This window comes from Elephantulus edwardii, unplaced genomic scaffold (genome assembly GCF_000299155.1).
Source record: "Elephantulus edwardii isolate Elephantulus edwardi_28Jun2011 unplaced genomic scaffold, EleEdw1.0 scaffold00218, whole genome shotgun sequence".
NCBI classification, from domain to species: Eukaryota; Metazoa; Chordata; class Mammalia; order Macroscelidea; family Macroscelididae; genus Elephantulus; species Elephantulus edwardii.
This window is the reverse complement of record NW_006399968.1, coordinates 2,882,248-2,904,706: the sequence shown is the minus strand read 5'-3', so window position 1 is coordinate 2,904,706 and position 22,459 is coordinate 2,882,248. Positions and strand designations below refer to the sequence as shown.

The following is a 22,459-nucleotide window of genomic DNA, read 5'->3' as shown; positions in this document are numbered from 1 at the left end:
CTTGGAGAGGATTAAACCAAGCTACTCCTTGGAGGCAAGGATTCTGGGGCTTCATCTGACATACTTTGGACATGTTGCCAGGAGGGATGGGTTCTTGGAGAGGGACATCATGCTTGGGAGGGTGGGACATCATGCTTGGGAGGGTGGAGGAATGGCACAGGAGGGGAAGAACCTCTATGAGATGGATTGATTCGGTGACTGGGGTAATCAGAATGGGTGTGTCAGAGGCAGTGCGGTTGGCACAGGATAGAGCAGGGTTTAGGGATGTTATGCATAGGGTCACTATGAGTCGCAAACAACTCGACGGCACATAACAACAACAACAACAGCTGCTCTTTGGGAGAAGAATGAGGCTGCATGCTTCAGTAGGAGGTTTATAACCTTGGAAACCCTGAGGGGTAGTCCCTCTCTGTTTTAGGATTGCTGTTAATCAAAATCAACTTGGCAGCAGTGGGTTCATGGCTTTTTTGAATCATGCGAAAGTATCAGGCATATTCCTATTGAAAGACTATCTACGAATACCTGAAAATCCTCAACCTGTCATCATCAACATAGTCAAGATTGCAGAAACAAGGTTTTAAATACTGTCATAACATGAAGAGACAAGACAGTGTGACATAGTATGAGTGGAATACTTGTTTTTACGCTCATTAGGTTAGGTATAATAATTTTTATTTCTCCTGTGTCTTTTCTACAGAATACTTCAGACCTTGTGCAGGAAACTGAGACTTCCTGAAGCATTTCCTTTTCATCACCTAGCACACCTAACACCAGGTTTTGTGGGTGCTGATCTTATGGCGCTCTGCCGGGAGGCAGCCGTGTGTGCTGTCAGCAGGGGCTTGATGGAGTTGCAGGAACAGAAGCAGGGAGATCCTAAGACTGAAGGATTGTTGGCTTCCACTTCGAGATGCCAGGAAGGGGTGGGAACGGAGCATGCTTCTAAAACACAGGTGTGTTCTCTAAAGGTACTGTGAATTGTCTTGTGTCCTCGTACATCCAAGCGTCAGTGTAGTGGAGTTTGATTGTTTTCCTGTTTTGTTGGCATCTTATCTTTACCCCAGTTACTTACTTGGACCTAAAATGTCTATAAATCCCAAAATTACTATTTATTTTCCTTTTCATTTTAATTTACTCTAAATAAATTTATAATGCGAGTTATGAAATTTTAGAGCAGGAGTTTATAAATTATATTATACACTATTTTTTTAAATGAAAATTGTGTTGGAACATGGCTTTGCTTGATTGTTTACATAGTGTCTGTTTCTGCTTTTATATTTACTCAGCAAATGGAGTCCTTGCAACAGACCAGATGATTGCAAAGCCTAAAATATTTACTCTCTGACTTTTACAGTTTTCCAACCCCTTTAGAATATTTGTTGTGTGCCTCTGAGTCAGAACCGACCCATAACTAATCCTCCAGCAGGTTTTCAGAGACAGTAAATCACACAGGAGGAGATTGCCTATCCCTCTCCTGTGGAACACCTGGTGGATTCACACTGTGTGCCCTTGGGATTACAGTACAGCTTTTTTACTACTAGACCACCAGATTTAGGCGTTAAATTATCTTTCTTGTTTCCTAACTAAATACTTCAGGTTAAAATACTTTTGTTTAAATTGAGTATGATTGTACACTTTGTTTCTACCTGCAAATATTTCTGAAGAATACTTTTGCAAATGTGAGAGTATTTATTAGTCCACGATTAGTGTTAATTTTTTTAGTCTTGTAAGGTTTGAAATCTCATATATCATTTCTGTAGTATAGTAGAGTTTACAAATGGAAGTTCTGCATAATCTATAATTTGGTCCATAAAACTTTGTGAAATAATTGTCATTTTTTTCACATTTCATAATTGAAGAGCTAAACATTAAAGGTTGTAATTTTCCTACGATCACACATGTTCTGATTACCTGAACTGTGTACAGATATTTTTGTAAAATTATTTATTTCTCACTTACTTCTTTAGAACCATAGTGATTTCTATTTTAGATAGTTATAAACAAACTCATTCCTTTTCTAGCATTACATATATATATTTTTAGGATTTTATAAATTAAATTACTCAAGTGCTCCTTTTAACCCCTAGCCATTTCTGTTTTTCACAAAGCTATAACACATTTCATTAATATTTTCCAGTTTATTTTAGACTCTCCATTGAAGTTCAGATAATAGTTCTGGAAAATAGTCCACTTTCTAGCTGATACAGGAACCATATGAAATTATACTATCATTAGAGAACCTTTGTTTTAACTTTCAAAATTTAACTACTTCTTGAAAATCTCTAAATGAGAGAAATATTTGCCAACTAATTATCTTTGTATATGTAGCCCTAGCTTAGTATACTAAAGCCATGTATATAAATATTATTTTTTTAAAAGCCATTAATCTGTTTTTGAGTGTAACAGTATACCTTAATTTGACCATTTGAGGTGATCTTTGTGGAATAAGGCAGATAGTCTCCTATCGATGGAGAGAATCTTTAAAATATGGATGTCAGTGTGGTTTATAGAAATAGTGTAATAGTATATAATCTTTTCAGCAAAATGTTTTATAAATTTTTCCCTGCTTACTTTCTCCCTTTAAGGATGAATTGCAAAGGCTGCTGGCGTTGCTGAGAGAACAAGATCCTCTCTCAGAAGAGCTGCTACAAGGGCTGCACATTGAGTTAGACGATTTTATTGCTGCTTTAGCCTCAGTCCAGCCTTCTGCCAAAAGAGAAGGCTTTGTCACTGTCCCCAATGTGACGTGGGCTGACATTGGTGCCCTGGAACATGTTAGAGAAGAGCTCACCATGGCAATACTGGTAGGTGTGTATATGTTGGCACTTGTTGGTGTATTTAATGGGCACCAGAGATAATGCTACATGCTGTTGTCTTTACAGTCTAGTGCTGATGTAACAGAAATACCGCATGAAAATGGCAAAAGTATCTTTTCTGACAGTTTAGGAGGCTAAAAGTTTAGACTTGAAGTTTTAGCCAGAATCGGTCCAGAAAATGTGCCTTGCATCCGGCTGTTTTTCCTTGATGACAGTGAGATCCCTCACTGTTGGCTACTTTCTTTTTATCTATCGTAAATTAAAAGGTAGTATAGGCTGCATCCCAGAGAAACTAGCTTTACACTGGATAAAGCCTATGGCAGCGTTGAGGGTATTCAATCCTGATCCTCTTAAAGCAGATTTATATGAGATCCTGTGGCCCCATTACATCATCACATAACTGCCTAGCTTCTGAGAATCCTGGCATAGGCCAGTTGGCAGCTTCTTTTTTGGAAGCACACTTCAATCCAAAAAACCTGTGTTTGAGGTTCTAGGCCCATGTGGACTTGGCTATGATAGGGTTTTCTCATTGATCTCTTATCTAGCCCTGAACAAGTCTTCATTCTTTTTCCTTCTCTTAAAGACTTAGTCTTTAGGTTTTGATTGTTTTTTGTAATAGTGAATTCTTAAAAGGAGACAAAACCATCTGAAGCCATGTGATAATCTGAGTTAATTCATTTTTTCTCACTTTATTGAGATGTATGATTCACTACTGCACTTAAAGTGTATTTCTAGAGAAAAGAAGGTTTGCGATTACAGCACAGATTTCTTTGACCTTTACTACAGCTAATGTAGAGCATTGTCTAGAAAATTTTTTTCTTTTAAGATTTTAATGAAAGTTTATAAAGAACTTGGATTTCCTTTCATTCATTTTTGCACATTTTCCTTCCTATCCTCCTTCCCCCACCCCCCCAGTTCACTTTTTTCTTTCGTTGTTATACAGTTGTTTTACCACCACCTCACCACCACCACTTCAATATACAATTCTTATTCTAGACTCCTGTCAAGCCAATAATACCTAATCATATATTCTTTTCATATAGTTCTCTTCCTCATCTATTTCAATGCCATATACATTATTTATTCCCTCTTTTCTTCCCCCCCCCAACCACCTTATCACTTCTGTTCTATAACAGTGACATGATGCAGTTTTGTCTTTTTGTGACTGAGATATTTCCCTCAACATAATGTCCTCTGTGGTTACCCATTTTGTATGATATTTCATGAGTTCCTTGTTTTTCAGTGTAGTGTAGTGTAGTATTTCATTATGTGAATATACCACAGCTTCTCTCTCCATTAATTTGTTGATGAGCACTTGGGTTGTTTCCAGCTCTTTGCTATTGTGAACAAAGCCGTGATAAACATAGGTGTGCATATATCTGCTTGGGTGATGGTTATGGTTTCTTTAGGGTATATTCCCAGCAGTGGAATTGCTGGATCAAATGGTATTTCTATTTCCGACTTTCTGAGATAGCGTCATCCTGCCTTCTGTAGAGGCTGCACCATTTTACACTTCCACCAACAGTGAATAAGGGTTCCAGTTTCTCCACAACCTTGCCAGCATTTCTTGCTTGCTGTTCTGTTAAATTTTGCTATTCTGACCGGGGTGAAATGATATCTCATAGTTGTTTTGATTTGCATCTCTCTTAGAGCTAGGGATTTTCAACATTGCTTTATGTGCTTGTTGGCCATCTGAATGTCTTCTTTCGTGAAGTGTCTGTTCATATCCTGTGCCCATTTTGCAATTGGATGTTTACCTTTATCTTGTTGTGGTGCTCGAGTATTCTATAAATTCTAAATATAAGTCCCTTCTCTGACATATCATTACCAAATATTTTTTCCTAGTCTATGGCTTCTTTTTTGATCCTGTTGGAGAAGTTTTTGGATGTGCATAGGGATTTGATTCTAAGAAGGTCCCATTTATCTAGTTTATCCTTCCCTAGTTGTAGGTTTTTCAGAATGCTTGGAAGACTGTTCAGGTTGTGGATTAGTGCTTCTAGGATCCTTCCAAGCTTTTCTCTAATGAAGTTTATAGTGCTTGGTTTTAGTCCTAGGTCCTTGACCCACTTTGAGTTGGTTTTGTTTATGGGGTGAGGTGTGGGTCTTGTTTGAGTTTTCTGCGTTGGTTTTACAATTTTGCCAACACCATTTGTTATAAAGGCTGTCATTTCTGCACTTAACTGGTTTCATCTCCTTGTCAAAAATCAGTTGACCATAGGTAGATGGGCTGATTTCTGGGTTCTCAATTCTATTCCATTGATCTATGTGTCTGTCATTGTACCAGTACTACGCTTTCTTGGCCACCCTGGCAGTGTAGTAGGATTTGAAATCAGGGAGTGAGATGCCTACTAGCTTATTTTCTCTTTTTGTTTTGCTTATTTGGGCCTCTTTCCATTACAAATGAAGTTTCTCTTTTTAAGGAGTGCTTTGCTTATTCAGGGCCTCTTTCCATTCCAAATGAAACTGGAGATTGCCTTTTGCATCTCGTTGAAGAATGGAATTGGTATTCGCATTGGGATTGAATTGAATGTGTAAATTGCCTTTGGTAGTATTGTCATTTTCACAATATTGACTCTTCTTATTTATGAGAAGGGATATTCTTCCATTTCTCCAGATCTCTTTTTGTTTCTTGTAGTAATGTTTTGTCATTTTCTTTGAATAAGTCTTTTTTACTTTATTATTTTGTGTGTGTGTACCATCAAATCAGATCTCACTGGTACAGGAGGAGATTGCCTCTCTTTCTCTAGCAGAGCATCTGGTGGATTTGAACTGCATGCCTCTGGGATTGCAGTGCAGCTCCTTGCCACTAGGCCACTAGAGCTCCCTTGCATAAGTCTTTTGTGTTTCTAGTTAGATTTACTCCCCAAAATGTAATCTTGTGATTAGCTATTGTGATGGGTATTGTTTTTCTTAGCTCCAGTTTTATATTCTCTTTGACCCTGTAGAGAAATCCAGTTGATTTTTGTATGTTGATCTTGTACCTGCCACTTTGCTGGTCAACTATGCCCAGTAGTTTTCTTGCTGAATCTTTAGAGTTTTCTAAGTATACTATATCATCTGCATATAGAGATAATTTTATTTCCTCTTTGCCAATTTGAATACCTCTGATTTCCTTCTCTTGTCTTACTGCTACTGCTAAGACTTCAAATACAGTATTGAATAGGAGAGGTGATAATGGGCATCCATACCTAATTCCTGTTCTCAAGGGGAATGACTTTAACTTCTTTCCATTGAGAACAACATTGGCTCTTGGGTTTGCTTATGTACCTTTTACTATATTGAAGAAATTTCCTTCTAGTCCTATTTTGTTGAGTGTTATTCAGGAAACAGTTGGATTTTGTCAAAGGCCTTTTCTGCATCAATTGATAGGATCATGTGATTCTTGTTATTTGCTTTGTTAATGTGATGAATTACACTGATTGTTATGAATCCCACTTGGTCATGGTGAATTTTTTTTTTTTGATGTATTGTTGAACATTCTTCCACTTTGCACATCACTCTTGATCAGTGTGCTGTATGAGGTAACCTGGGTTTGCTATGATGCTGAGCCTTGTGCAATGGGGATACCAAATACCAGAATGGTTTCCCATTGTGGACAGTGTTTTGTGGAGCTCCCAGTTACAACACAGATTGGGAAGCAGGAGTGGCATCCACTTCCTAACCATATGCCTCTGGAAACTCTATGAACTTGGAGAAATAATGATAGCTGTGGAAAGGCATTAGGTCTTTTGTTCATACAGTTGCTCTGAGTCGACCTCGACTCGATGGCAATCAACAAGAAGAAGAAAGAAGTAGACCTTGGACTCACTCTCTAATGGTCATTTTTTCCTGTCTTTTTAATGTGTTTGCATTGACTCTCTAATGGTCATTTTTTTCCTGTCTTTTAATGTGTTTGCCTATTGCTATAAATTGAACTCTAGTTACTGCTTCGTTTAGAGCTCTTGTACATAGGGTCACTATGAGTCGCAAGTGACTTGATGGCACATAACAGCAACAGTTACTGGTTTGGTTGTTTTCCCAGAGGTTTTTCTAAGTTGTGTTTTCATTGTCACTGTTTTTAGAAACTTTTTAATTTTTTAATTTAATTTTTTCTTCTAGTACCCAGTCATGTTCAAGCAAGGTATTGTTCAGCTGTATGATTTTTTCTTCTTTATCTTCTTGTTATTAATTTCTAATGTTGTAGCTTTGTCATCTGAAAAGATGTTTTCTATCATTTCTATGCTTTCAAATTTATTGATGCTTGACGTGTGTCTGAAAATGTCATCTGTTGTGGAGAATGCTCCATGCACATTTGAGAAAAAGGTATACTGTGGGGTTTTTTGGGGTGTATTAGCCTTTAAATATCTGTGAGATCGAGTTGGTTTATTTTATGGTTTAATTCTTAAGCATCTTTGTTGAGTTTCTTTCTGGAAGTTTTATCTTTTCTTGAGTGGAGTAATGAAGTCTCCAACTACAATAATAGTTTTGTATTTTTCCTTTTTCAGTTTTGTTAATGTTTGTTTTATATATTTTGCAGGTCTTTAATTTGGTGCATAGATATTTATTATTGCTGTATCTTCTTGTTCAGTTGACTCCTTAATCATTATGTTGTGACCTTCCTTGTCTTTTATGATAATTTTGTATTGAAATCTATTTTATTTTAAATTAATATTGCCACTCCTTTTTTTGGTTGCCATTTGCTTGGTATATTTTTCCCCATCATTTTATTTTGGTCTTTCATTGTCTTCATTTTTCAGGTATGTCTCTTGTAGACAAGATATTGATGGATTTTGGTTTTTTATCCAATCTACTACTACTCTTCAATGGTGCATTTGAACCATTTACATTCAGTGTGATTATTGAGAAGCAAAGTTTCCTTGGTATCATTTTATTGAGTTCTTTTTGGTATGTTGCTACTTACATTGGTCCCTCCTGCTTTTTGTGGCACCTCTGTAAGAAGGATGTCTCTCAATGTTTCTTGCTTTTGTGAACTCCTTTAGGTTTTCTTTTTCTGGGACAATCTTGATCTCTCCTTCATACTTGCTGGATAGTTTTGCTGGGTATAGTATTCTTGGTTGACTGTTGTGTTCTTTAAGCATTCGATATATGCCATTCTTTTGTCTTCTTGCTCACATGGTTTCCACTGAGAAATCAGCATTTAATCTTATTTGCTCTCCCTTATAGGTTATTCTTTGTTTATCCCCACCCCCCTTTCAGAATTCTCTCCTTATCTTTGGCTCTTGCAAATTTGACTATGATATGTCTTAGTGTTTTTCTTTTGGGGTCTATTCTATATTGTGTTCTCTCAGTTTTTTTAATATATATTCTCTCATTCTTCATTTTGCTTGGGAAATTTTCTTCTAGTAATTCTTTCACAACTTTTTTGGTGACTTCACTTGATTCTTCCTTCTCTGGGATTCTGATTATGTGCATGTTATTTCTCTCGATTGTGTCCCACTTTATTCTTAGGTTTTATTCTTTTTCCTTTTTAATTCTGCTTTTTATTCTAGCAGGTCATTGGTTACAATTCTGTCTTCTATCTCACTGTTTCTGTGTCCCATTTGTTCAACTCTGTTCATGTGACCCTCCATCATGTCGACAGCATCTGAAACATTGGTCCTCATATTTTGGATTGTATTTTCTTGGTTTTCCAGAGTCTGTAATGCCTCACTTGTTTTATCTGCATTGTTTTGGATTGTTTTCTTAAGCTTCTCCTGGTTTTTGCTTGTGGTGTTCTGTTATTCTTCAAGTTTGTCTTTCACCCATTGAAAATATTCAGTCATTGTTCTTTTAAATTCTGTGTCAGAAAGTTTCAGCAAACTTTCTGGCTTTAGGATTCCTACTGATACTGTGTCACTTCTTTGGGTGATATCTTGTTTTTGGGCTTGTGTAGGTGATGAAGTAGCCTGTTTCCTATGTGACATTGCTGTGGTAGAGTTTTTCATGTCTGAGGTGATAGCAGGTTCTTGATCTGAAGTCACCATTCCAGTAAGGGGTGGGGTGGCTACCCTGCCTGGATTTCTCTCAGTTTAATAGAGAAACACCCTGTCAGTTTGATAGATAAAAGGCCTGTGGAAGCAGGTTCCCCTCTCAGACAACTGCCACAGCTAGCGTAGCCCAAGGTGCTCTGGACTCAAGGCAGTTGATGGACTGGATGTGAGGAGATGCAGGGCAGAGCATGTTCGAGACAAGGATGGTGACTTACTCTCACAGGCTTTGGGCATGTTGTCAGGAAGAGGCCAGGCCTCACAGAAGAAGAAAGACATCATGTTTAGTTGTTCTGGTTGTCTTTTCAGAATACAGACTTTTGTTGTTGTTGTGTACTGTGGATTCACAACTAACCAATAGTTTACCTTCTCCTGAGTTGAAGACATCATGTTGAGAAAGGTAGAGGGATCAGAGAAGAATACTGCCAATGCGGTAGTTTGGAACTATGATTACAAGAATGGCCTTATACTCAATGAAAATTCTGCGATTGGTATAAAATAGAGCTTTTACATGTGTTGTATATAGACTCAGTATAAGTTAGAGTGGACTTAATAGCACCTAAAAAGTAGTCTGTCTGAAATATTTTCAGTGCTTGAATTTAGGTATAAATTCACTGAGAACAAGGACTTATTTGTCATCACATACCTTGTATCTAGGATAGAAGCAATTTATTATGTCCTATGCAACTTCGATTGGTGTCTTCACAGTCAGTGAGAAAACTTTGTGCTTTGAGCTACAGGTGCAGCACGAAATAGTCATCAGTAATCAGTCCTTGTTGGACTTATGCTTTCTAGGCACCAATCCGGAACCCAGATCTATTCAGAGCTCTTGGATTAGTGACTCCTGCTGGAATCCTCCTTGCTGGTCCTCCTGGCTGTGGTAAAACTCTTCTGGCAAAGGTATGGTAAAAGTGCAATTGTATGTGTTGTATTTATTTATTACCATGAGTTTGAATAATATGCATTTAGCTTTAAATATTTCAGTAAGATAATATTTTGCTTATTTTTATTAGAAGTTCATTTAGTAACCACATTCTTTTAACTTTAAAAGATAAGTGATTGAAAATGTAAAAACCCCAGATTTTCTTTTTTCTTTTTATTATTATTATTATTTTTATTAATGAAAATTTACAGAGACTTGGCATTTCCATTTATTCATTGTTGTACTTTTCTCCCTGTATTCCCCTCCCCCCAGTTCACTCTCTCTTTGAAAAGTAAAAGAAAAATTTTTTCATTGTTATATAATCCTTGCCCTTAAGTCCACTCTACTATACAGCCTTCGTTCTGGACTCCTGTCATAACATTAATACCTAATCATATATCCCTTTTAAACAGGTTTCTCCCTCATCTGTTTCAATGCAGTATACATAATTTATCCCATCTTTCTCAGTTTCCCCCAAATCTCGATGTCAGACCTGTTTTACAACAGTGGCACTATGCAGTATTTGTCCTTTTTGTGACTGAGATATTTCACTCAGCATTATGTCCTCCAGGGTCACCCATTTTGAATAATATTTCATGAGTTCCTTGTTTTTCAATGCAGCATAGTATTCCATTGTGTGAATATTCCACAACTTCTCTATCCATTCATTTGTTGATGGGAAAACCCCCAGTTTTTAAAATTAACTATAATCACTCACCATAAACAGAAACTTGATCCTTTGATGATGATGTTGTTGTTGTTGTTGTTGTTGTTGTTGTTGTTGTGAAGTGCCGTTGAGGCATAGATGACTCCTAACGACCCTATGAATGAAAGGCCTGCACACTAGTATAAATTCCATCGTTTCTCCAAGTTCATAGAGTTTCTGTTTTGGAAGTGAATACCACTCCTGCTTCCAAGTTTGTTTTAATAACTTTTTTCTTTTTTTATTTGCGTAATCCTTATTTTTTTAATTCATATTTATAAGGAATCTCACTACATAATTACCTTTTCATTTTCTTAGTTAACTATAAATTCTAGACTTCTCTTTACATCACTAAGTACAGATTTAGCTCACTCAGGTACAGCTTTCAAATTAATCCTGATGCGTTCTCTTTGGGGACTGCAACTTCTATTTTTGTACATAATTCCATTAGTACTGTCTGTTGATTCTCTTTCTTTTTTTTTTTTAAATAATTTTAATGAACATTTATAGAGATTTTGGATTTCCATTCATTCATTGCTGCACTTCTTTCCCCACCCCCTCACCCCCCAGTTCGCGCCACTCTTTTAAAAGTAAAAGAAACACTCCCTCCCTGGTACACAATCACCCCACACCCCTCCCGCCGCCCCAAGTACATTCCACTATGCAGCCTTAATTGTGGACTCTTGTGATAACCATAATACCCCATCATACATCACTTTTAAATTATTCACTCCCTCATCTGTTTCAGTGCAGTATACACAATTTATCCAGCTTTTCTCAGTCTTACCCCAACCCTGATATCAGTCCCATTTTACAGCAGTGGCAACATGAAATATTTGTCCTTTTGTGACTGAGATATTTCACTCAGCATAATGTCCTCCAGGCTCACCCATTTTTAATAATATTGCATGAGGTTCTTGTTTTTCAGTGCAGTGTTGTATTCCGTTGTGTGACTATGCCACAGCTTCTCTATCCATTCGTTTGTTGATGGGCACCTGGGTTGTTTCCAACTCCTTGCTGTTGTGAACAGAGCCGCGATAAATATGGGTGTGCATATATCTGCTTAGATGTCAGTTATGGTCTCTTTGGGATATATTCCCAGTAGTGGAATTGCTGGGTCAAATGGTATCTCGGTTTGCAACTTTTTGAGAAAGCGCCATACCGCCTTCCACAGTGGTTGCACCATGTTTTAATAACATTTAAAAATAATAGTCCAGCATGTCCATGGTGGGGAAAATTAAAGATCAGATTTATTGAAAAAACAAAGTCTCAATCTTCCATAGAATCTTTTTACTACACTTTCATGAGCATTACTGCATAGTTGTAGTTTGTAGCTTTACTTCTTTCCTGCTTTATTTCCATAGTTATTTATTGTTGTTGTTGACTGCTGTTGGGTTGAGTATGACAGAGGCATGTGGTTTAGGAACCTGAATCAATCTGGAAGCTCCACCAAACACTGCCCACAATGGGTAGCCATTATAGTGTTTGGCATACTTATGGCACAGTTGTTCCATTATGGCATTTGAGACTCCCATGGCAAACAGTTCAATGTCACAGCAAACCCAGATTACTTCAGCACAGCAAATTGACCAGAGTGCTGCATGACACAGAAAATTTTCCTCTAAAACATAATAAGGGATTAAAATATATTCCCTTGGCCCAAATTTTAAATATAAGGGCCCTCCAAGGAGGTCTTAACTGTAAACAAGAGGCTTAAATACAAAAACAACCACACAATCCACATAGTTCTTCAGTCTAAGCAAGAGCACCATTGTACAGAGTCCACCACCTCACCCAACCCAAAATGGAGACAAGTGCCTGGCTTTATTTGTTGTTAAGTGTCATTGAGTAGTGACCCTATATAATAATTTTCCTCTCTCTAAGTTCAAAGAGTTTCCACAGGCATGTTTAGGAAGTGGATACTCCTGCTTCCAAGCCTGTTTTAATCTATGAGCTCTGCCAGACTTTGTTAACTGTGTGTAACCATTATGGCATTTGATATACCACTAGCACAGTGTTTCACAGGAATCCCAAGTTACCTAAGTACATTGAAATGATAGAAAAATGCTTTACCACATAGGAGAACATAAATTTCAAACACAACTAAATCAGGCCTGTGGATTGCGGGCCGAAGGGCCCAATGACTTTTAAAAAAGCCCCAGCTCCACATCAGTCTCTCATTGGGTCCAGCAACAGGCTCCAGCCTGCTCTCACCACCGACCAACCAGGCCAGAGCTATCCTCCATCCAGTGAAAACAAAATCTCAATCTTTCATAAAATCTTTTTACTACATTTTCATCAGCATTACTGCATAGGTGTAGTTTGTAGCTGTACTTGTTTCCTGCTTTGTTTCCATAGTGCCGTCAAGTTGTGCATAGTCTACTCATAGCAACCCTATGAACAAAAGTCCCCAACACTTGTGTGACTTTTCATCCTTTCTCCAGGTTCATAGGCTTTCCAGAGGCAAGTTATTATGAAAGTGGATACCACTCCTGCTTCCAAGCTTTTTTTAATTGGGGAGCTCCACCAAACACTGTCTGCCATGGGTAACCATTAGCACATTTGACACATCAGGCCTCTTCAAGAATCCAGAGCCGCCTCCAACTGACACTAAGACTCCCAAGACACTCGCCCTTACCTTGCAGGTGTGGGCCGACCTTTCTGTATTTTACTATTCTGGCATGCCCAAATGCTGGTGAAATCTGGGCCAGAGACCCCTAGTTCATCTGGCAAGTCTGTTCTGCCGACACCCACTTGTGGCAGAAAGAAAGCCGCAAGTGCCTGGAGTGTTCCATATTGACCTCTCTTCAAGAAACCATAGGCCACCTCTAGCTGGCACTAAGACTTCCAAGACACTCTACCTTACCCTGCAGATGTGGCCCAAACTTTATGTATTTTAGCATCTTGGCACGCCTAAATTCTGGTGAACTCTGGGCCAGAGACCCCCAGTTCATCTGGCAAGTCTATTCTGCCGACACCCACTTGTGCCAAAAAGAAAGCCACAAGTGCTTGGAGCGTTCCGTACTGACATCTGTTAGTACTAAGCTTAACATTTTTTAACAAGTCAGCTCTAGGGCTTTACACCACTTCTTTTTGGTTCTCCTACAGCCGACAAAGGGAAACCAGAATAGACTAGAACTTATAAAATGTGAGTGTATCAGAATGATAACTAAAACTGGAAAACCTAAGAGTTGACACACTACTAGAAACGAAATCTCCCTCTTGCAAACAAGGACAGTATGAGTGCTAGTTAGTAACAAATGTCTCCCTCTGATAACAGAATCAGAAGCAGTGGTGCCCACAGTCTTCCACATCAGGCTCCTGGAAGGGTTCACTCTGGCTCTTTTACTTCTTTCTTTCTCATACTTTGATCTGTAATTTTCCCCTTTCCAGTTATTGTTGCAGTATACTACATTATAGAAAAGAGTTATATTCCACTTCACTTGAAGCAAGTTCAACTATGACAACCACTTTCCAGAACTCTACATAGTCTGCACATTGGCCAGTTTTTGCATGGCAAAGCATGTGTGTACCCCATTTCTCAGCAGGTAGTTATTAAGCTACCTGTTCTTTGACAAAATTGTTTGAGGTGCTGGAGATGCACTAGTGAACAAGATAACCTTCTTTAATGAAATTAACTGCCCACTTGGGAGAGGTAGACAGTAAACCAGTAGAGCAATAAAATTTCATATTCACCTAATAAGCCATAATGGAAATAACTAGAATGTGTGACAAGAGGGACTACAATAACTAAAATAGCTAGCATGTTGTGACAGGGATGACTACTTTAACTATAGTGCTTAGGGAGTGATCATAACTTCTCCTTTCTTAAACTAAGTGTGCATGTAGCAGATGTAAAATCCTGAGGTTGGAAAGGGCTTTGTGAAGCTGAGGACTAGAAAAGGAGACAATGACTGGACTGAAGCTGTCAGAAATGTAGATTTCAGAATGTACTTGAAGATGAACGGGAAACCTTATAAATGGAATAAGATGTACTTTATTTTGAAAAGAATGTTCTCATTGCTGTCTGGATAAAGGAAACTAAAATAGAAAGAGCATCTAGGACACTTTTACCAGTGTCTAGACAATGACAAGAAAACAAAAATTCTAGCCACTGGTCTACTAGGCGACATCACAGTAGATGGAAAAAGATTGAAGCTGTCAGTGACTATCTTACTTGGATCCTCATTTTTTACAGTGAGTATCAGCAGTTAGGAGATCAGGAGACATATTGCATTGGGAAAATCTGTCCGAGTCCTCTCCAAATTGTTAAAGAGCAATGTCAGTTTGAGGTCCAAGATGTACTTGATTCAGGCTATAATCTTTTCAGTCACTATGCTTCTGAGAGCTGGACTAAGGATTACAGAATAAAAATTAGTGCCTTCAAATTATGGTGTTGGAGAAGAGTGTTGAGTTTCTATGGACTGCCAAAAGAACAAAGAAAGATGGTGTAGCCAGAGTGCTCCTTGGAGGCAGTGATGACGAAACTTTGACTCACATACTTTGAACATGTTGCTAGAAGAAGCTGTTCACTGGAGAGGGACAGCACACTTGGAAAATTGAAGAGACAGCGAAGGAGAGAAAGACTCAAGACAAGGTAGACTGATACAGTAACTACAGCAGTGGTCTTCAGGGTATTGAAGATTGTGAGGATGACAACAGGATAGGACAGGGTTGATGGGTTGCTGTGAGTTTTATTTGACTCAATGGTACCTAACAAGAACAGGCAAGAGTTGATGGTGCTCTCCTTGAGGGTTGTAATATAGTTGGAGGATTAAAGAATGTCAGAATCACTTGTGTTTTAGCTTTAGTGCTATTAGGACTTGCAGAATGGATTGGATAAGACAAAGGATCAAGGGAAATACAAAATTTTTGGCTGATAAACTGGATATTTAAGATGAAGGGGTGAGTGTGCAGGGGACTGTGATTGGATGAAGATGGGAAAATGCAAATTAGGATTCCTGCTTGGACATGATAGCTTTGAGTTACCTGCAAGATCTAAAGCAATACAGAGTATGATGAATTTACAGATCCGAAGATAAGATATCAAATGATAGAACAGGGAAGAACTGTATGCCGTGGTCATTTTGAAATTCTGATTGATTCATCTCAGAAGGTTTCGTATATGAATATAGATTATACTTCATAGACTTCTCAGTACCATGTTTTCTCTTTTGCTCTGTTCATTCTGACTGTGAACGTTATACTTTGTTTTTATTATTTAAAAATATCTATAAATATTGCCCTTTCATAGAGAAAGTTTTTACTTATATAAATAAATAAATGATACTGCTTTTATCATTCAAAGTTTTTCCTGAGTATAGAGATTGGGGTTTCACAAGAAGTCCAAATTGTAGCTACATACTTAAAATGTGTTTGTTGTCGTTATGTGCTGTCAAGTCACTTGCAACTCATAGCGACCCAATGTACAACAGCCCTAAACTCTTCTCTGTCCTGTGCCAATCGCACTGTCTCTGACACACCTATCCCGATTACCCCAGTCACTGAATCAACCCATCTCATAGAGGGCCTTCCCCTCCTGCGCTGTCCCTTCACCGTACCAAGCATGATGTCCCTCCCCAAGGACCGGTCCCTCCTTACAACATGTCCCTTATGTTAGATGGAGCCTCAGAATCCTTGCCTCCAGGGAGCTGCCCAGCTTAACCCTTTCCAGGATGAATCTGTTTGTTTTCCTAGCAGTCCATGGTACCCTCAACACTCTTCTTCAGAACCACAGCTCAAAGGCATCAGTTCTCCTTAGTCACTGTCCAACTCTGATGCGTAACAAGTGATAGCAAAGACCATGGCCTTGACACTGTTGCTCTTCAGTACTTCGGAGAGGTCCCTAACAGCAGACTTTCCATGGCAATATGTCTTTTAATTTCCTGGCTACTGGTGCTGAGAGTGTTGACTGTGGAGCCAAGCAAACTAAAGCTGTGAACAGTCTCAATCTCTTCACCATCCATCCTGATTTGGTCCAGTGGTGAGAATCCTTGTCTTCTTGACATTGAGCCTCAGTCCATATTGGAGGCTGCAGTCCTTGATCCTCTGCAGCAAGCGCTTCAGGTCCTCCTCAGTTTCAGCAAGCAGGGTTGTGTCATTTGCATAATGCAGATTGTTGATGAAAATGTGTTTACGTAAAATAATTACAAAATCTTGTTATGCCATTTTTATCTGACTTAAATCTAAATTCTTGGGAATTCTTAAATATGTTTAACCATGATTTTCTTTAATTTTTCCTTTTAATATGAGTCAAATATTAAACGGGACAAATAACAGTGCAAACTACAGAAAGTTCTTGCATTATCACAAATTAATATTATTATTTAATTGTATATTTGCCTTATATTTACTGTGTTTGTTTTTACTAGGCTGTGGCAAATGAATCTGGACTAAATTTCCTATCTGTGAAGGGTCCTGAATTACTAAATATGGTAAGTTCTTGTGCCACTGATTATTTAGATTAAGAAAAATAGTGGTTATTCAAAATACTGCTTAAAACATTCTCAGATTTTTTAAATTATAAGCCTTGCAATGTGATATTTTGATAAAAATCACTGCTATAGAAGAAAGCTGGGTTTCAATATTCTCAGATCTAGTGTCTGAACACTTTCTTGATTCACTTCTGTGTCTTGTTTGAAAGTGAAAATTGTAATCATTATAAAATACTTTTGTGTATCATCTACTTGTCATGCCCTTTATTTTTATTATTTTTAAAATAATGCTGTGAGATTTGAACTACTATAGCTAGAAAATTACGTAGAGTCTAAATTTAAACCTGTGTTGTCTGATTCCTGCCATGTCTCTCTTGTCCTGAGTGATGCTCATGAGTTATGCATTAATGGTTAAAAGGACCTTGGAGGAAATAAATAGAGTGTTATGCCATATTTCTGCATTTAGGCAGGTTATATCGAGAATGTTAAAGGGCTGTGAATTTCTTATTTCTTGTCCATCCCTATAAAAAGTAAAAATACCGTTCTGTACTGTAGGCAAACAAGAAATGGAAGTGGCTGTAGATGTTTCAGATTTTTAATTTTGCTAAAAATACACATAGTTGAACACACACACACATTCAGTATTTCCACATATATAGAGTACATCTTCCATGCTATATCACTAGGCTCTGTTCATGCAGAATCTCAAATGGCCGCTCATTTTCTTTTCCTGTGGAAACACAAGCATACTCTCTACCATTGCTTAGTAACATGACTTCCATCTTCTGTTCCTACCACACTTACTCATTAATAGGCTTTTGTAAAGTTTCTGAATAAAAATATAATTCTGCTGTAGAATTCTTTGTAAAATTATAATAATTAAGTGTTATTAAGATTTTAGTTAATTGAGGGCACTCTAGTGGCTAGAAGCTGTGCTGTGATCGCAAAGACATGTGGTTTGAATCCAACAGATTCTGTGCTAGAGAAGGGAGGTGGGCAGTCTTTTCCTCTGCCAGTTGGATCCGACTCGACATTACACAATGAGAAAAAAAGGGGGGGAAACCACAAGATTATATTTAATTGATCTTGAGCAGAGTAGTCCTTCAATTCCCTCTATTTTTGTAACTTTTAAAAAGCATAATGTGTTCTATCACTTACAGCTTGTTCTTGGAGAAATCCACGAGAGGGTTAGCTATGGGTTGGTTCCTACTTGACAGAATGCAGCAACAACATTGGATCTATATACCAAAAGTGGCCTTTAGGGGAGCTCTGGTGGCCTAGTGGCAAGAAGCTGCAGTGCAATCCCAGAGGAACACGGTTCAAATCTACCAGACGCTCTGCTGGAGAAGGAGGCACAATATCCTCCTGTACCAGTCAGATCTGATTTGACGGTACACGCACACACACACACACAAAAGTGGCCTTTAAAAAAAAATCCCATAATTTATGTTTGGTATAATGATTACCAGTAACCCCAATATATATATATAGTCATTGCATGCAGTTTGCCAGTGTGTTAAAGTTTGAAATAAATAACAAACTTGTTCTTTATTATATGGAACTATAATCTTTGATGGATCACATCCAGTTACTTACTAAGCATAATCCATAATTAATGTAGGAGGGCATCATTGATATGCTCACAGATTTACTACCAGTATTGGATAAACTTGTCTACTTTATTGGCTTGTGTATTTGAGCTATAACTGCTGTAAGGGAGTCAATAGTAGGCAAGATTAGTATAAATATTTCTGCTGTGGGCTTTTAAAATTATTATTCTGCATTATTTTTAATAATTTAAAATGTTTTATAGGCCTGACCTAAATATATCTCATTCTGTGAGAGAAATCTGCATGTAATCTCTACCAGCTTGTCTCTCAACTCTATAGCTTCCCATTAATTGGTAATTTTTAACTGGGTTTATTTTGTGGACTACCTGAGCTTTATCTGCTAGGTATGGTTTAAAACTATGTGTATTATCAGCCCAATGTCTAGCAGCACTAATAATTCTGTGCTTCTCATCAGAAGAACAGTGAAAAGACATTAAAACTGATAGAACTTTCTATGTTAAGTCAACAAGAGTAGTCATCTTTTGAAATTTCTCTGTATATCTGTAGGGATCTTGAGAAAACTTTTATCTTTACAACTCTTCAAATCTCCCATACTAAAGGGAACATAGACTCTCATGGGGTTTCTGTTAGGTTTTCCTACCTTTTGGAGGGGGCATATGCAAGGTACAGGTTTTGGATTTTTTTTCCAGTCTGCTCTTGAATCCTTAGGTCACATATTTATTCAACTGTTAAAGACTGGTTTGCGTATTTATCTCTGGCATTCCAGTCTACCAGAGGTAAAAAGGCTAGGACAATAATTTGAATTTGAAAGTTTTCTCCACCTGCAACCTACCTGATAATTCAGGTCTGGTGGAAAATTTTTTGTGAGAAAGAAAAATAAGCAAAGAAACAAACCACAACAACAAAACCAAAACCACTTTCTTTTTTTTTTTTTTTTTTTTTTTTTTTTTTTTTTTTTTTTTTTTTTTCATTTGTTTTTATTTTTTTTTTTTTTTTGCGTATCTTCCACATAAAATAAAATTTCCCAAAACATCTTTGTATCTTAATATAAACGCGTAGAAAGCTATCTGGGAGGAATATACACATGCCAGTTGACGTGGTGTGAAGTTCCTGGGTGGCACAACAAAACCACTTTCTTGACCTCCTTCCCTTGTTTCATGTAGGGGTCTGGGGAAGGTAAGGTCCTGCTTCACATTTCCTGATACAGTGAGGGAATTACCATTTATAAATTTTGAATGACACTGATTAGACTAATAGCTTACCCTTTTTTCACTTTGGACACAATTGTGGCTTTTTATTTCCTTTCTTCTGGGATTTACAAAGTGTTTTGAAAGTGACCTGGTTTCCCACAGATGAAACAATTTCATTTCGTTTTAGCCTGGTTTTTCATCTGTAAATTTGCAAAAGCTTGAACTAAAAGATTAGCTTTATGAATTACAGATCCTACGGATCTACACAATCAAATCAAACACAGTTCCTTAATTTTTATGAGGCCTAATATCTGCTTTACTAAGCATGTTAGCCTTTTCATAAGCTAACATTCATAATAATTCTTCCAGAGCATCTATATTAGGAGTAGATTGATTAATAGGTTGCTGTAATTGTGTCACAAAATCAGGGAAAGATTCTGTGGGCCTTGCTGAATATGATTAAAAGAAGTACTACATGCAGGAGTAATTTTTTCCCATGACCAGAGGCAAATAGCTCTTAATTGATGAATGATTTGGTCATGAAAATGCATTTGCTGTTCTGTAGTGTTATATTTCTTGGTCCTTGTTAATTGCTCATAAGTAATAATACTAAGGTTGTATTCGGCATTCATTCAAGCTTGAGCCTCAGCAGCTTCTCTCCACCAAGTTTTAAATTGTAAATAGTTTCCTGGGGAGAACACTATTTAGGTGAACATAAGTTAACATATAACAGGGGTTAGTCTTTTCTTTTTTTGCTAAACCATTCCATAAGTGTAAGGAGATTAAATCCCATATGTAGAAACAGCAATGCTTATTTCTTTTAATAGTTTAAATTGGAAGCAGGAGTGGCATGCCTCTGGAAACTCTATGAACTTTGAGAAATGATAGTTATAAGAAGGCTTCAGGATTTTTGTTCATAGGGTCACTGTGAGTTGTGCTCCACTCGATGGTAATCAATAACAACAATAACTTAAAAAGGAAAGGAACATGATTCATTTGTACATTTCTGTGTTCATCAGGCTGAATATAAACAGGCAAATTGAAAGCTTCCCAATCTCCGTGAACTCCAGGTTCTAGAATTCTGTGACCCGTATGACTCAGTTTTGGTGGATTAGAATAACTAGGAAGTGCACAAGGAAAAGTACTTTGATTTTCATTTTCAACTGCTTGGTTGCAATGTATATTTTAGGACCTGGCCCAGAATCAGGAATTTCATTATCATCTTGTGTTTGAAATTGTTTTATAAAGGGATAAAGTGCCTTTTTTGTCTAGAGCTTCAGACAAACTCAAAGGAGGCATTGGGATTTTCACAGCTGAACAGTGAGTTTTTCTTCTTTGTTTCCTCCTCCTCTACGGTGGAAACATTAGTACTTGAGACTTGTAGCAGTTTGAGTGCTAACTTCATCATAGACTAATAAGGCTATTTATTACCTTAGCAGTGTGCCATTTTCAAAACTGTTCATCTGCCCCATGTTTTTAAAGCTATAGATCCTTCTTCAGGAAACCAAGGACAATAAAGAACTGCAGCCTTCAAAAGTATCATTAAATGTGGAGAAGAAACATATTCATTCAATTATGTTTAAGCAGTTCACATACAATATAAAGATTTATAGAGAGAAGACTGCCTCATTACTTTACTGATGTCTCTGCCTCGGAATCCCCAATTGATTTTTTTAAATTTTTATTTTCTTCCCCAATTGATTTTTTACAGTGTAGCAGGAGTCTCCTTCTGACCAAACTCTGACCAAACCTTCTCACTCAGGTCCCTGTTCCAGCACCACTTTTAGAGTCCAACTCTACAACAGGCTAAGAGTGAGGAAACAGACTTAAGAAAGACACAAAATAGTTGGGGGGCAAGGAATAAAAGACTTTAAGAATCTTAAGCAAGTTTATTCGGCACAGGCCAAGCTTTTAACCAAGCTCTTCAGACAATACCACAAACAAAAAATGATCCCAGATAAAAGAGGGTGCAGACATTTCGTTGAGAACATTATCTCAGAAGAAATGTTTTTTTCTGTGGTTTTTTCAAGAACATGTTCCTAGCATTGCTCTTAGTCTTACTGGTAAGGTTTTGTCCCAGCAGGTTTGCAGGTTTTCCTGTTGGAAAAACTATCACCTGGTCTGTAGATATTCCTGTTGTCAAACTGATAAATTCTGTCAGTTGGTCATGTCCTAGCTCATCCATTGGTCACATCCTTTTTAAACTACGCAGTGTTGAATATCCCATGGATGCCATAAGAACAGTCAGTCTGTCGTGGAGGAAGTGCAGTCAGGGTGCTCCTTAGAGGCAAGCAAGGTAAAACTTCCTCTTACAACCTTGATCGTGTTGTCAGAGGGGCTAGTCGTTGGAAAAAAGACATCCTACTGCGAAAGGCAGAGGTGATCAGTGAATGAGGATCCCCAATGAGATGTATTGACACAATGACTGTAAGAATAACACAGCTAGCACAGAGTTTCATGGGTTGCTGTGAGTAGGAGTTGAGTTGATAGCACCTATCTGTAAGGTTGTAAGGGTAGGGACTTAAGAAAGGGACAAGAATATAGGAAAGCTTAAAGACGGCTTTATTAAGGGAGCTCCCAATTGAGTTTCTTGGTCTGGAAAGGAAGCTGAGGAAGTTGTACTTACTGTGTTTATTGGCGGGTTTTTATAGCAGGGCCTTTAGGGAAGGGGAAGGGTCCATTGTGGTTTATGGTTCAGCTAGGTGGGTAAGGCTATCACATTTTTTTTATTCCTTATCTGCCCTTGGCCTTTATTTTGGCCTAACAATAGCAACAAAGATTCTCACGACTGGATCATTTGGCAGCATCAGGATGGGTGGTGAAGAGATTGAGATTGTTCACAGCTTTAGTTTGCTTGGCT

At 37.8% G+C, this 22,459-nt stretch overlaps 1 protein-coding gene across 1 annotated transcript in view; it reads left to right on the top strand.

Moving 5' to 3' along the window:
- The window catches only part of NVL (nuclear VCP-like), a 110,397-nt gene that overhangs the window by 42,360 nt on the left and 45,578 nt on the right, over positions 1-22,459 (top strand). Inside the window, exons 13-16 of the mRNA XM_006898060.1 lie at positions 698-950; positions 2,583-2,801; positions 9,575-9,679; positions 16,776-16,838. Coding sequence (XP_006898122.1) covers positions 698-950; positions 2,583-2,801; positions 9,575-9,679; positions 16,776-16,838 — 640 coding nt within the window. The remainder of the gene's footprint in view (positions 1-697; positions 951-2,582; positions 2,802-9,574; positions 9,680-16,775; positions 16,839-22,459) is intronic.